Source organism: Schistocerca cancellata, chromosome 1 (genome assembly GCF_023864275.1).
Source record: "Schistocerca cancellata isolate TAMUIC-IGC-003103 chromosome 1, iqSchCanc2.1, whole genome shotgun sequence".
NCBI classification, from domain to species: Eukaryota; Metazoa; Arthropoda; class Insecta; order Orthoptera; family Acrididae; genus Schistocerca; species Schistocerca cancellata.
In genome coordinates, this window is record NC_064626.1 from 858,938,237 (window position 1) to 858,952,340 (window position 14,104).

Here is a 14,104-nt window from a genome sequence, read left to right on the forward strand (position 1 = left end):
TTGGACTAGATGTTCAATTGTCTGCTCTTCTTAATTACATTCACACATTGGTGAACTGATCCAGCCCCATTTGTACCTGAAATAGTTACAATAACCATGTCCAGTCCTTAACCTGTTGAGGTGGCACCAGAGGTTCCTCGGTAGGTCAAAACGTTTTGGCTTCTTTGTGGGACCGGGTGATGGGCTCTTGTTCCCAATGTTTTTGTTGACCATTCATGCTTCCAGCTTTCATTTAGATCAAAACCATCCGCGATGAGTTGTCCTGCAGTAACACTTGCTGGTCTTCTTGATCGCAATCGTTGCTGTGGTGGATGACAGAATTCCTGGTGCAGTGGTAGATAGGGTGATGCAGAGATTTTCTTGGTCTCCCTCAGTAGAAATGAATATATGTAAGCAACTGAAGAATTGTTACCAAATTACAGTCATGATTTTCGATTTAGAATGTCGTCATACTATAGCGTTGAAGAACAGCGCGTCTCTTGCAAAACTACTTCACTTTAACAGTGTCAGCTTTAAAATTCAAATCACGTACAACAGCTATATTAATAATCAAATAGCACTATGTTACTTCTTTAATAATACACTCACTTGTTTCACTAACTTAAATTGCATTTGTGAATCGCAACGTAAAAACGTTCAGAACGTAATAACCCTGGCACCAGCCCCAAGTTAGAAACCTTGCTCTTTAATACAGTGAACAAACTATGTTACCAGTTTGAAAACAGTATTTCACAAGCCTCCTGGTCACTCCAGTGCATCGTAATTCGCGCTAGGGCATTATGCGGATGCAGTGGAGCGAGCGAGTGGCAAACAGTGAGCTCATATGTTTACTAGCTGAACCTTCAGAAGGTCATATCCGCGTAATTTCAGAATTACGGCCGAAATTTTCGCTCGGTATCGAGTGCTGGGGCTGATGTCTTGCAAGTGAGCTTTCTTCTCCTAAAAATATGGGATCAAGTTGTTGATGGTTCCAGGTTAGAATAGCTCTTAGTTCTATGAGTAGGTTCGTTGCCAAATGTATTTGCAAATTCCATCCGCCTTTATAAAAGGGCACTTTAAAATTTGGTGATCTTTTCTTATGTTTCGCTACGTGTGTATGTACTGTCCAGCCACATTAACGTGACCACATGTCCAAAGCCTGAAAAACCACTTTTTTCAGCAAGGAGCTCTGCGAGACCTACAGGAAGAGCGTCAGTGAGATTCTGGAAGGTAACGAAAGGGATGTAGAGCCATGCCGACTCCAGTGCCGTAGCCAGATGCGCTATGTTTCTCTGTTGAGGGTCCAGGCGCGAATAGCCCGGTCTAGGTGGTCCAACAGATGCTCGATTGGGTTTAAGTCCGGGGAAATTGGAAATTTATGGTAACGACTATGGGAACAAACTGCTGAGGTCATCGTCCCTAGGCTTACACACTACTTAACCTAATTTACACTAACTTACGCTAAGGCCAACACACACACCCATGCCCGAGGGAGGACTCGACCCTCCGACGGGGGGAGCCGCGCGAACCGGTGCAAAGCGCCTGAGACCGGACAGCTACCCCATGCGGCTAAATCCGGGAAGTTTGGTGGCCAGAGGAGTACGGCAAACTCATCCTGGTGCTCTTCGAATCACACGCAAACACTGCGAGCTGTGTGACATGTTGTTTTGTCTTGCTGGTAGATGCCCTAGTGTTGAGAAAAAACAAGCTGTGATTCTTGAAGTTTTCCCGGTGTACTGAATATTCGATGAGATTTCGGGATTGCAGCTGGATCACGTTGATTTCTTGCCACGGTATTTCGGCTGGCAATCGTCCAGCCATCTTCAGGTGAGTGACTGTCACTGGAGACTGCAAGTTACCGGAGTCAACTTTATAGCAAAACATTGGCGCGAAAACGCATGCGCATTGGCCTCCGTCACCGGAGCGTCCTCTATTGAAATCCGCGCCCTCTGGAGGTACTGTTCTATTTGTGGTGCGCAGGCGTATGCGTAAAGGTGAAAACTACATGTCCGACCTCTGTCGGAATGCGCGCCAACGTCAGATGTCGCCAGACGTGTCATTATGAATAAACTGTTTCTCTCAGAGGAAATTAGAGAGATCGCAGGGTCCCAAGCCTTGTCCAGTTGAAAACGGCCATCACGATTTATAAGATTTTGCGCTAGGCGTATCTTCACAGATTCTTTAATTACGTGTCGTCTGACCGATGTGAGCTTTACCACATGTTGTTTCTGATGGAGACAGCCTTACAAAGGAGCTGGACCATTTAGAGTCGGTGTCTGCGCTATAACGCACACGCAACAGCCGAGTGCCGCGAGGCCCCCACCTGCCCGCATTGTAGGCAAGCGCACTTCCTCCGGCACTGCCTTAATCTTCAATCCCCTCCCTCCTGTAATACCTGCAATCTCCTCCATCCCACCTACTCCCAAAAGTGTAAAACCCGACCCCCTCTGACCACACCTGAACTCACCGTCCCTATCCGCCCTCTGGGCGCCCCTACCCCTCCTGCCAATTCCCTTCGTCCCACCCCCCCCCCACCGCTGAGGACATCATCAGGTTCCTCACCATTGTCCTACAAAACGTCCACCCTTTCCAGCGTCCTCACACCCTCCAACAGGTCTCCCTCGCCGCCCGTTCCATTTTCCACTTAAAAATGTATGCCACCTACTCCAACAACCAGGCCCAATTCACCTTCTCCCGTCTTGACACCCTTGTCTAAATCCCTGTCATGGCGCGACATCACCATATTCTTTTCAACAACATCCGCTCCCTTCCCGCCAACAAGAACTTCTTCCTGCACACCCTTGCCACCCACCGCGTGGATGCCTTCCTCCTCAATGAAACCTTCCTCCAACCCCATCACACCGTCCACACGTCGCCTTACCTCCTTCACCGCTCCGATAATCCCCTCCCGATTGTGCGTGGCGGAGTTGCCATTGGTCACCACCGCCAGATCCCAGTTCAGCTCCAACCTCTCCTTCCCGACCCCACCGAACACCTGATCCTTAGTCTCTTCTTCCCCTGCCTCACCGTCACCTGCGCCACCATCTACATCCGCCCTAACGCCCCTATTCCCTTCAACTTCCTCTCCCACATTGACCGTACCTTCTCCTCCTACGTGATCGCCGCAGACCTCAACATCCATAGTCGTTCCGCCGCCCAGTTACGGCGGTGGCATCGGTTCCTCTCGTCCCTTCAAGGCGACATCATCCCCATCCCCCAGCACACCTGTCCCGAATCCAACTTCACTCCCGATCTTATCCTTTCCTCCCCTAACCTCCTTGACCGCATAACGGTGGATGTCCTGGAGCCTATTGGTAGCGACCATCTCCCTGTCCTCCTCACCGTTTCAGACGGTCGTCGCCCCCACCCTGACCCTCGTAATGACCCTCCCCCAAAGTACGTCCATGACTATTTCTGTGCCAACTGGAATGCCTACCGGGATACCCTCTCCACCCAGGTCGATTGCCACCCCTTCACCTACAGCCACCCTGACGATGTTACCCATGCCGCCTTCTTTCTCCAGCAGACCTTGTCTGAGGCCGTGGAGGCCCACGTCCCTACTGTCTCCATCCACCCCCACCGTCCTGCCTTACACCCACAGGCCGTCCGCCTCCTCCATGAATCCCGCCGTCTCTACCGTGCCTTCCTCCACACGTGTGACCCGGACACACTCCGACGCCACCGGCAACTCCAGCGACACATTCGAAATTTGCTCGCAGCTAAGAAACGCCGGGACTGGCCACAGACATGCACCCGTTTAAATGCTACCCTACCTATAAACTCGTCCAAGTTCTGGTCAGCCTTCCGTTGCCTTACCGGAACTAAACCCTCCCCCTACTATCCTCTTCTCCATGATGATCACCCCTTTCCTGACACCCTTAGTAAGGCCAATCACTTTGCCTCTTACCTCTCTGATGTCTTTTCAATCCCCGATGATCCCCAGTTCGATTACTCCCTCTTCCCAGATGTCCGCGATCAAACTGACATCTCTGTCCCTCCCCTCGCACCTGGTTTCCAGTACTTGGACAACATTGCACACACGGAACTCAATGCCCCTATCACTACACAGGATCTCATTGCTACACTCCGCACAAAACACAACACCACTCCTGGTCACGATCGTGTCACCTACCGTCACCTTTGTGAAGCTCCTGTCTCTTTCCTCTCCAACCTGGCCAGGCTCTACAGTGTAGTCCTGTCCACCGGTTACTACCCCGACCTGTGTAAAACCTCCCGTATCCTGATGTTCCTTAAACCTGGTAAACCACCGTCCGCCGTCTCCTCCTACCGTCCCATCAGCCTTACCTCGGTCTTCAGCAAGGTCCTGGAATCTATCCTCACCTGCCACATCCACCAGCATCTCCGCCAGCACCGCCTCCTTCCCGTTACCCAGTGTGGCTTTCAGCCGTCGTCCTCTTCCGACGACCTTCTCCTTCACCTCACTCATCTCCTTTCCGAACAGCTTAATTCATGTCGCTCCGCAATCTTCCTCTCCCTGGACCTCAAATGTGCTTATGACCGTGTATGGCATTCAGGTCTCCTCTTCAAGCTCCAAACCTTCGCCCTTCCCATTAACTACATCCGTCTGATCGGCTCCTTTCTCTCCCTCCGTCCTTCCTACATCACCATCCATAACAGGGATTCCTACACCTTTTTTCCCTCCTCCGGTGTGCCCCAAGGCTCTGTCCTCTCTCCCCTTCTGTACCTTTTATATACAGCGGACATGCGGCCGCCGTCAACCACCGTTCACCTTCTCCGGTTTGCCGATGACACCACCTTCCTTGCCCTTGCCCCCACACTGCAGCGCTCCCAACACCTTCTCCAATCCCATCTTGACCAGTTCACTGCTTGGTGCAACCAGTGGTTGCTCAAGGTCAATCCCTCCAAAACCCAGGCGATCATTGTAGGCAAAACCACCCCTTCCTTCCGCCTCCTTGATTTCTATCTCACCATCTATGGCCATCCTATCGCCCTCACCCGCCCCACCCTTAAGTACCTTGGCGTCACCCTCGACCATCGCCTCTCCTGGACCCCCCATCTCTGGACAATCCAAGCCAAGGCACGCTCCTGACTCCGCCTCCTCAAGCTCCTTTCTGGCTGTACGTGGGGTCTGGGCCCCTCCACCATCCTCCACACCTATAAATCCCTCATCCACCCTATCCTTTGTTACGCCCATCCGGCCTGAATCTTCGCCCCCCCTACCTTTTATAAATCCCTTCGAATCCTTGAACGCCATGCTCTCCGCCTCATCTATCGCATCCGTCTCCACTCCCCCACGTGGATCCTGTACGATCTCATTCCGTTCCCCCACCTCCTCCTTTTCCTTTCCTGTACACCTCCCGCAAACTCGATCCTCCTCACCCGCTTGTCTCGCCCATCCTCTCCCGCCCCTGCCCACTACCGCGCCTGTATTCCCACATCCCACCCGGTCTCCATCTCTCCACCCTCCTTACCCTCTCCCAAGGTGGCTTCCGCCAGCTCCCTCTCCCTGATGATGCCATCCTCCCCTCCATCTACCCCTCCTACCAACTTTGATCCTTCCTCCGTCTTCCTGTGTTTGCTCCTTTGGGCACCCTCCCACCCTTCTCTCCCTCTTCCCTCCCTCCTCCATTTCTCCCCACTCCTCCCCCGGGCTTCCCCTTCCCTGTCCCTCTCCTCCTCCCCCATCTCCTCAGGCATTGGCATCCTTGTTCTCCCCTCTCCCCCACCTCACCCTTCCTCCCCTCTTGGCAGGTCCCTGGACTCGCACACACTAAGTAGACATTCGTGCGCCGGAGATCATCGCCATCAGTGTCTCGTGTGTGCCTTCGTGTTTAGTGTTCACCGTTACACTCCATCGTTCACCAGTGCCATCGACATCTTCAGTGTTTGTGCTTCGTGTCAACAGTTTGTAGTGTGGATTGTCATCGAGTGTGAACGGCTTCATGTGGTTTTTTTTTTTTTTTTTTTGTTCATGTGTCTACCGTTTTTCTCCGCCGTTTTGTTCCAACCCATGTGTCTTCTCTGTTTTCTCATTGTACTATCTTTGGCTGAAGAGCGGCGTATTGTGCTGCTGCCAGCCTACCTGTTATACTGGTATTAAAATCACAATAAAGAAAACAAAACAAAAAAAATTTAGAGTCGGTGTTCAGAGGTAATGGTTACTCTCCACATCAGATTAGAACAACGCTATGAAGGAAGAAACGTGACCATCCACAACACAAGAAGATAAGGAGCTATTCAAGTCCAGAGCGTTCCTTCCATACGCCGGAAACCTTTCATCTAAAATAGGTAGGATCCCAAGGAGACACCAAGTTAAAGTAATCTTTCGGCCACCGGCGAAGATTAGTGCCCTTCTCGATTTAGTAAAGGACGATCTGGGTCTGCGGAAGGCCGGGATCTATTAAATTCCTTGCCAGTGTGGCAAAGCTTACATCGGTCAGACGACACTCACAGCACATTAAACGTGCGTTGAACATGAATGCCACACTCGCCTTTCACAGCCCAGTAAGTCGGCCGTAGCTGAGCTCTTCAGCCTATAGAATTTTTAAAACATAAGACGATAAGAAAAAAGAAAAGCAGGCGATAAAACGGTGACGTAAATTGTAAAACGGCGGAAAATTGTGGGAAGTTAAATCATAAAACAAATGGTGGGCGATGATAATAAAATACACAGGAAGCAGACAGGGAAACTAGTAGACAGACAATTAAAAAACACAGCGACAGTCTGGTTTCTGTTCGCAAGAGATGTAAAAAATCACACCCAGCGACAGTATGATGTCCGTTCGCAACTCTTCGGAAAAGACGGGCAACACTTAACAATCACTGGAAACACTGCACTAAAAAGTCGGCATGAAGATGACACACCACAGACAAGGGCAGATCGGGGGGGGCGGGGGGGGGGGGGGGGGGTGACCTGGACAGATGAGGGGGAAAAAGGGAGGAGGAGAGGAAAAACAAAGGGGGGCGAGGAGGGAGAGGACTCAGAAGGGGGGTGCAGGGCAGACGCGAGGGGGAATGGGGAAAGGCAGAGAAAGGAAATGCAAAAGGACTTGGGAGAGAAGGGAGGCAGAGAGAGGGTAGGTGGGGTAAGAACAGGATCGAAGGAGGGGGGAGAGGGAGCCCAGAAAAAGGACAGAGGAAAGGAGGTGGAGATGAGGATCAGAGTTGATAGGAGAGATAAATGGAGGGAGAGAGTACATCACTCGGGAGGGGGAGTTGACGGAAGCCACCTTGGGAAAGGAGATGAAGGGTGTAGAGATAGAGGGTAGGGGGGGGGGGGGACACAACAGTGAAGGCGCGGCAGAGGGCGTGGGTTGGAGAGGAGAGCATTGTATTACCACAGGACATGCTATGGATTTTTCTGCCACAAAAATTTTGGCCTCAGTGAAAACTTTTTGGGATTCAGTAATTAAAGAATCTATGGAGATACGCCTAGAGCAAAATCTTATAAATCGTGATGGCCGTTTTCAACTGGACAAGGCTTGGGACCCGGTGATCTCTCTAATTTCCTCTGAGAGAAACAGTTTATTCAAAATGACACGTCTGGCGACATCTGACGTCTGTTTATAGCGACACGGGCGCGCATTCCGACAGACGGCGGACATGTAGTTTTCACCTTTACGCATGCACCTGCGCTCCACAGATAGAACAGTACCTCCAGAGGGCGCGGATTTCAAAAGAGGACGCTCCGGTGACGGAGGCCAATGCGCATGCGTTTTCGCGCCAATTTTTTGCTATAAAGTTGACTCCGGGAACTTGCAGTCTCCAGTGACGGACACTCACCTGAAGATGACTGGACGATTGCCAGCCGAAATACCGTGGCAAGAAGTCAACGTGATCCGGCTGCAATCCCAAAATCTCATCGAACAAAAAACAAGCTGCTTGTAGAGGTAGAAATGATCCCCAAGGATATGTTCATACTTGTGTTGCTCCTCTGTGTCTTCTAGAATGACAATTTCACCCAGTGTCTGCCCTCCTGCCTGCACCCAATTGACGATTGTTGCATGGCATTTGCTTTCAGACGTACGCACCCCAACGGGCGTCTGTCCGATGCAGCATGAAACGTGGTACATATGAACAGGCCACCTGTCACCAGTCAGTCCATTTGCGGTAATGGCGTGCAAATTCCAGCATTCGTTGCTAATGAACAGCAGTCAGCATCGGTGCACGAATCATTCGTCTTCTGCGGCGGCCCATACGTTGCAAATTTCGCTGAACTGTAATTGAGTAGCCCCTTCGTTGATATGGGCAGTCAATTACTCAACTGTAGATCGTCTATTCTCCTGTACACATCTCCACATCCATCGCTCAACCCTGTCATTTATGACAAGCGGCGCATCACAGTTGCCTCGGCGCAGGTTTTGCATGACGCTATTTCGCCCTCCACGGTATACCGGGTGATCAAAAAGTCAGTATAAATTTGAAAACTTAATAAACCACGGAATAATGTAGATAGAGGGGTAAAAATTGACACACATGCTTGGAATGACATGGGGTTTTATTAGAAAAAAAAAAACAAAGTTCACAAAATGTCCGACAGATGGCGCTGGACAGCAAAACTGCTAGCGTGACGGGTGAGAGGTACGCCTATATGTTACAAAATCGCATCATCCCCAGCCTGGCTGATTAACACCTGCTGGAACGTACCATGTTTATGCAGAATGGCGCTCCACCCCATACTGCTAGACGTGTGAAAGATCTCTTGCGCGCGTCGTTTGGTGATGATCGTGTGCTCAGCCGCCACTTTCGTCATGCTTGGCCTCCTAGGTCCCCAGACCTCAGTCCGTGCGATTATTGGCTTTGGGGTTACCTGAAGTCGGAAGTGTATCGTGATCGCCTGACATCTCTAGGGATGCTGAAAGACAACATCCGACGCCAATGCCTCACCGTAACTCTGGACATGCTTTACAGTGCTCTTCACAACATTATTCCTTGACTACAGCTATTGTTGAGGAATGATGGTGGACATATTGAGCTTTTCCTGTAAAGAACATCACCTTTGCTTTGTCTTACTTTGTTATGCTAATTATTGCTATTCTGATCAGATGAAGCGCCATCTGTCGAACATTTTTTGAACTTTTGTATTTTTTTCGTTCTAATAAAACCCCTGTCATTCCAAGCATGTGTGTCAATTTGTACCCCTCTATCTACATTATTCCGTGATTTATTCAGTTTTCAAATTAATACTGACTTTTTGATCACCCGGTATATTAACCACGGCGGCACACGAACAGTTGATGAACTTAGCCGTTTCGGAAATGCTTCCACTCTTGGCTAGGAAGGCAATGATCATGCCCATTTGGACGTCAGATAAATCGCTCCGTTTCCGCATTACGACAGCGACTGCACTGTTTTCTGTGCCCCCATGACACGCTTTATATACCCTCCACTGCTAGTGCTGCCATCCACTGTCTGTGACTGGTTATTGCACATTTATAATTCGATTTTGTGTTAAAATTTCGTGGCTTTTCTTGCAGTTGTGCTGCCAGATTAACATACTTTATTGGCTACTTATCCCGTTCAGTTATGTTTTATGTTTTGTAATGAACTCAAACATGTCCTGTTTATATTATTATGTAAAATAATTTGTATCTGGAGAAATGAGTTCTGCTTGAAGCCAAATAAAAGAAAATAATAAATCAATGAATAAGAAAAGTTGAGTTTTGGTGACAGGAGCGTGGGCGCGTGTTGCAGTCGCTGGCGGAGACGTTCCGGTGCTTCATCTGCATGGAGCGGCTGCGCGACGCGCACCTGTGCCCGCACTGCTCCAAGCTGTGCTGCTACCCGTGCATGCGCCGCTGGCTGACGGAGCAGCGCGCCCAATGCCCGCACTGCCGCGCCGCGCTGCGCCCGCACGAGCTCGTCAACTGCCGCTGGGTCGAGGACGTGACGCGACACATCGACGCGCTCGCTGCCAACGCGGGCGCCGGCGACCCGGCACACGCCGACAGGTACAGACACCGACTCGAAACACCGCGGCCGGCCTGTCACTGGAATCCAGCTACTCCCGCATGCGGGTCCGTTGCCTCGAACGCTGTTTCACTTTTGACGGTCGTCGTATTCTGTTACGGGGTACATACACTTGTGTGTACAACTTACAAATAAAAGTACACTACTGGCCATTAAAATTCCTACACCAAGAAGAAATGCAGACGATAAACGGGTATTCATTGGACAAATATATTATACTAGAACTGACAAGTGATTACATTTTCACGCAATTTGGGTGCATAGATCCTTAGAAATCAGTACCCAGAACAACCACCTCTGGCCGTAATAACGGCCTTGATACGCCTGGGCATTGAGTCAAACAGAGCTTGGATGGAGTGATGGAGTGTGCAGGTACAGCTGCCCATGCACCTTCAACACGATACCACAGTTCATCAAGAGTAGTGATTGGCGTATTGTGACGAGCCAGTTGCTCGGCCTCTATTGACCAGACGTTTTCAGTTGGTGAGAGATCTGGAGAATGTGCTGGCCAGGGCAGCAGTCGAACATTTTCTGTATCTAGAAAGGGGCGTACAGGACCTGCAACATGCGGTCGTGCATTATCCTGCTGAAATGTAGGGTTTCGCAGGGATCGTATAAAGAGTAGAGCGGCGGGTCGTAACACATCTGAAATGTAACGTCCACTGTTCAAAGTGCCGTCAAAGAGAACAAGAGTTGACCGAGACGTATAACCAATGGCACCCCATACCATCACGCCGGGTAATACGCCAGTATGGCGATGACGAATACACGCTTCCAGTGTGCGTTCACCGCGATGTCGCCAAACACGGATGCGACCATCATGATGCTGTAAACAGAATCTGGATTCATACAAAATAATGACGTATTGCCATTCGTGCACCTAGGTACGTCGTTGAGTACACCATCGCATGCGCTGCTGTCTGTGATGGAGCGTCAAGGGTAACCGCAGCCACGGTCTCCGAGCTGATAGTCCATGCTGCTGCAAACGTCCCTCCTGAACCCACCGATTCCATATTCTGCTAACAGTCATTGGATCTCGACCAACGCGAGCAGCAAACTCGCGATACGATAAACCGCAATCGCGATAGACTACAATCCGACCTTTATCAAAGTCGGAAACGTGATGGTACGCATTTCTCTTCCTTACACTAGGCATCACAACAACGTTTCACCAGACAACGCCAGTCAACTGCTGTTTGTGTATGAGAAATCGGTTGGAAACTTTCCTCATGTCAGCACGTTGTAGGTGCCGCCACCGGCGCCAAACTTGTGTGAATGCTCTGAAAAGCTAATCATTTGCATATCACTGCATCTTCTTCCTGTCGGTTAAATATCGCGTCTGTTGCACGTCATCTTCGTAGTGTAGCAATTTTAATGGCCAGTAGTGTAACTTTCGCATGATGTGTCACTGCACGCAGCACGATGAAACGTGGACCATACATATAACGAACTGCTACAGTATTGTACAGAAAGTAACTGAAACAAATACACTATGATACGAACAAAAATGACACTTTTGTTCAAATACAATAATTACACTGAAGTCACCACGATTTATGATGGTCCCCTGTACATTACAGAAGGTGGGACGCAGTTCTTAACAACGTGTGTTATCACCACGGACGGCTGAAATGTGTTCCCATGTTGGCCACAGAGGTGGTAAGGAGTTATTGTTGCAGGGCGTTCCATTTCTGCTGCTGGATGGTCGTTTTGCACATTGACGTGCCGCAGTACGCCTCCCCAACGCATCTCAAACATGGACGCTAGTATTTAAAATGGGGAAACGGGCTGGCCAGTCCATTCGCCGAATATCCCCTAGTTGCACGAGCCACTCCACCTACGCTGTTCAATGCGGTCGTGCACTGTTATCCATTAAAATGAAGACAGGACCCTATGCACCCCTGAAAGGACGCACGTTGGGAAGGAATAAACTGTCACAACAAGTGCGAACCGGTGGGTGTACTGTCTTCAAAGGTTTGGAGGGCATTACGCCTTCCTACATCATAGCATCTGGATCAAAAAGCGACCATGTTCGGCAACCCTGGACCTATCCTCATATGGCGAGAGGTGACAACATGTAATTCATCCAGGAACATTGATCGTTTTTGTGGTCCAAGTGTTATGATGTGGAGAGGCATTGTGTTGCCCATGTGTACTGCCCTCCAAATCTCTGACGACGGTACACTAAATGGTCAACGTTATTGTAACACTGTCCTTCCCCATGCGCGTCTTTTCAGTTCGTTCGGCACTGACTTCATTTTTGTATATGACAATGTGAAACAGCATCGTACAGCACTGATGGAGGAACTTTTGGAATGGTATTCGGCGAATGGACTGGTCTGCCCGTCCCCCCTACTTAAATCCGATCAAGCATGTGTGGAATGCCTTGGGGATGTATACTGCAGCACGACCACATGCACCAGCCACAATCCAGCAGCTCTCAACAGCGCTGGTGGAGGAAGGGAAAGCTCCACCTTAAGTTCTCCTTACTAATCTTGTGGCCAGCGTGGGAGCACGTTGCAGAGCATGCATTGCCGTCCGTGGTGATCACACACCCTGTTAAGAACCAGTATCATACATTTTGTTAAAAAAATATTCAAATCTTATGATAAGGTCATCAGTCCCTAAGCTTACACACTACTAACCTAAATTATCCTAAGGACAAACACACACACCCATGCCCGAGGGAGGACTCGAACCTCCTCCGGGACCAGCCGCACAGTCCATGACTGCAGCGCCTTAGACCTCTTTTTTTTAAAAAAAAAATCTCATTTTGTTCGTTTTCGTTCGTTGTATCTGCTCGTGGCGGATGTCGCTAGACAAGCGTTTCAGGTCGTCGTTGATCCATTAACTATTTTTTTTTATTACAGAGGGCAGCTAACTCTCTGACTGAACGCGCTGAGTTACCGTGCCGGCATAATTATCCTAAGGACAAACACGTACACCCATGCCCAAGGGAGGACTCGAACCTCCGTACCGCTCGGCCAATCCCGCGCGGCATACATTTTGTAATCTCTGGGAGCCATCTTGAACCGCTGTGACAAGTGTAATTATTGTCTTTGAATAAAAGTGTCATTTTTGTTCTTCTTATTGTGTATATAGTGTAGCAGTTTTCTCTGTGTATGGTCCGAGTTTTATCGAGCTATGTTACCTAGCAGTGACACATCCTGCGAAAGCTGCTTTCATCCTTTAAGTTTTGCATACGAGTCTATAAACACTCCAGCGGCTCGTGCCAAACAAAATTGGTCATGGAACGTCTCTGATGCGTACTTCTTGTTTCTGTTTGAATAAAACGAAATCGCAGTTTAAGTAGTCTTGGGCGGAATGAAACCACACGGTAAACTTTGCCAATCTTCCTTAACCCTTCTGTGTCTAGAGAAGACGTAGTAAAATGTATAGCATACAGCATACGACGTTGACAAAATTAGTAGTTATGCCACGATTTTTGAGTCCACAAAAAGTTCTAATTGCAGTGACGAAAGTAAGTGGTCGGGAACGTTATAAACTGAAGCGACAAAGAAACTGGCACAGGCACGAGTATTCAAATTCCGAGATATATAAACAGGCAGAATGCGGCGCTGCGGTCGGCAACGCCTATGCAGGGTGTAAATTTTAAATTCACAAACCAGAATAACTCGAAAAATAAGCTTCACACGAAAAAATGTGTAGAATCCAAAGCTGACTATTTTCGAGGGAAACATCTGCTGGTGCTAAAATTAGCCCGCCACCACATCCCCACTGGGGGTGGAGCGGGATGCAACTTAAAAATTTCAAATGGGAACCCCCATTTTTTATATCAGAATCAGATTCTACATAAAAAATACGTACATTTTGTCTTAAACAGTTGTTTTGGCTCTTGGTTGTTGGCGCTGTAATTCAAGAAAATCCATGTTCTCATTTCTGCGTGGAAAATGGTTACAGATAAATTAAAAAATACTTATTTACTTCATAAATTTTGATTCGCTAAAACTAAAACTCTCTCCCTCTCTCTCTCTAACCATAGGGTGGAGTTTGAAAGAGAGGAATTAGAGTTTTACAAATGTTGACCCAAATATTTTTTCCGCAGATTCGGAAAAGTTTTGTTTGTTTCGTGGTCATGAGGCCACACAACTTTTAATTATCAAACAAATCATCTGACTATCTAACTAACAAAACATCCTACTAACTAACAAGT

At 49.0% G+C, this 14,104-nt stretch overlaps 1 protein-coding gene across 1 annotated transcript in view; it reads left to right on the plus strand.

Annotated features, from left to right (window-relative positions):
- LOC126107781 (E3 ubiquitin-protein ligase TRIM37-like) overlaps positions 1–14,104 on the plus strand; it is a 239,625-nt gene that overhangs the window by 17,083 nt on the left and 208,438 nt on the right. The window contains exon 2 of the mRNA XM_049913342.1: positions 9,634–9,911. Within this exon, the coding sequence (XP_049769299.1) occupies positions 9,634–9,911 (278 nt within the window). The remainder of the gene's footprint in view (positions 1–9,633; positions 9,912–14,104) is intronic.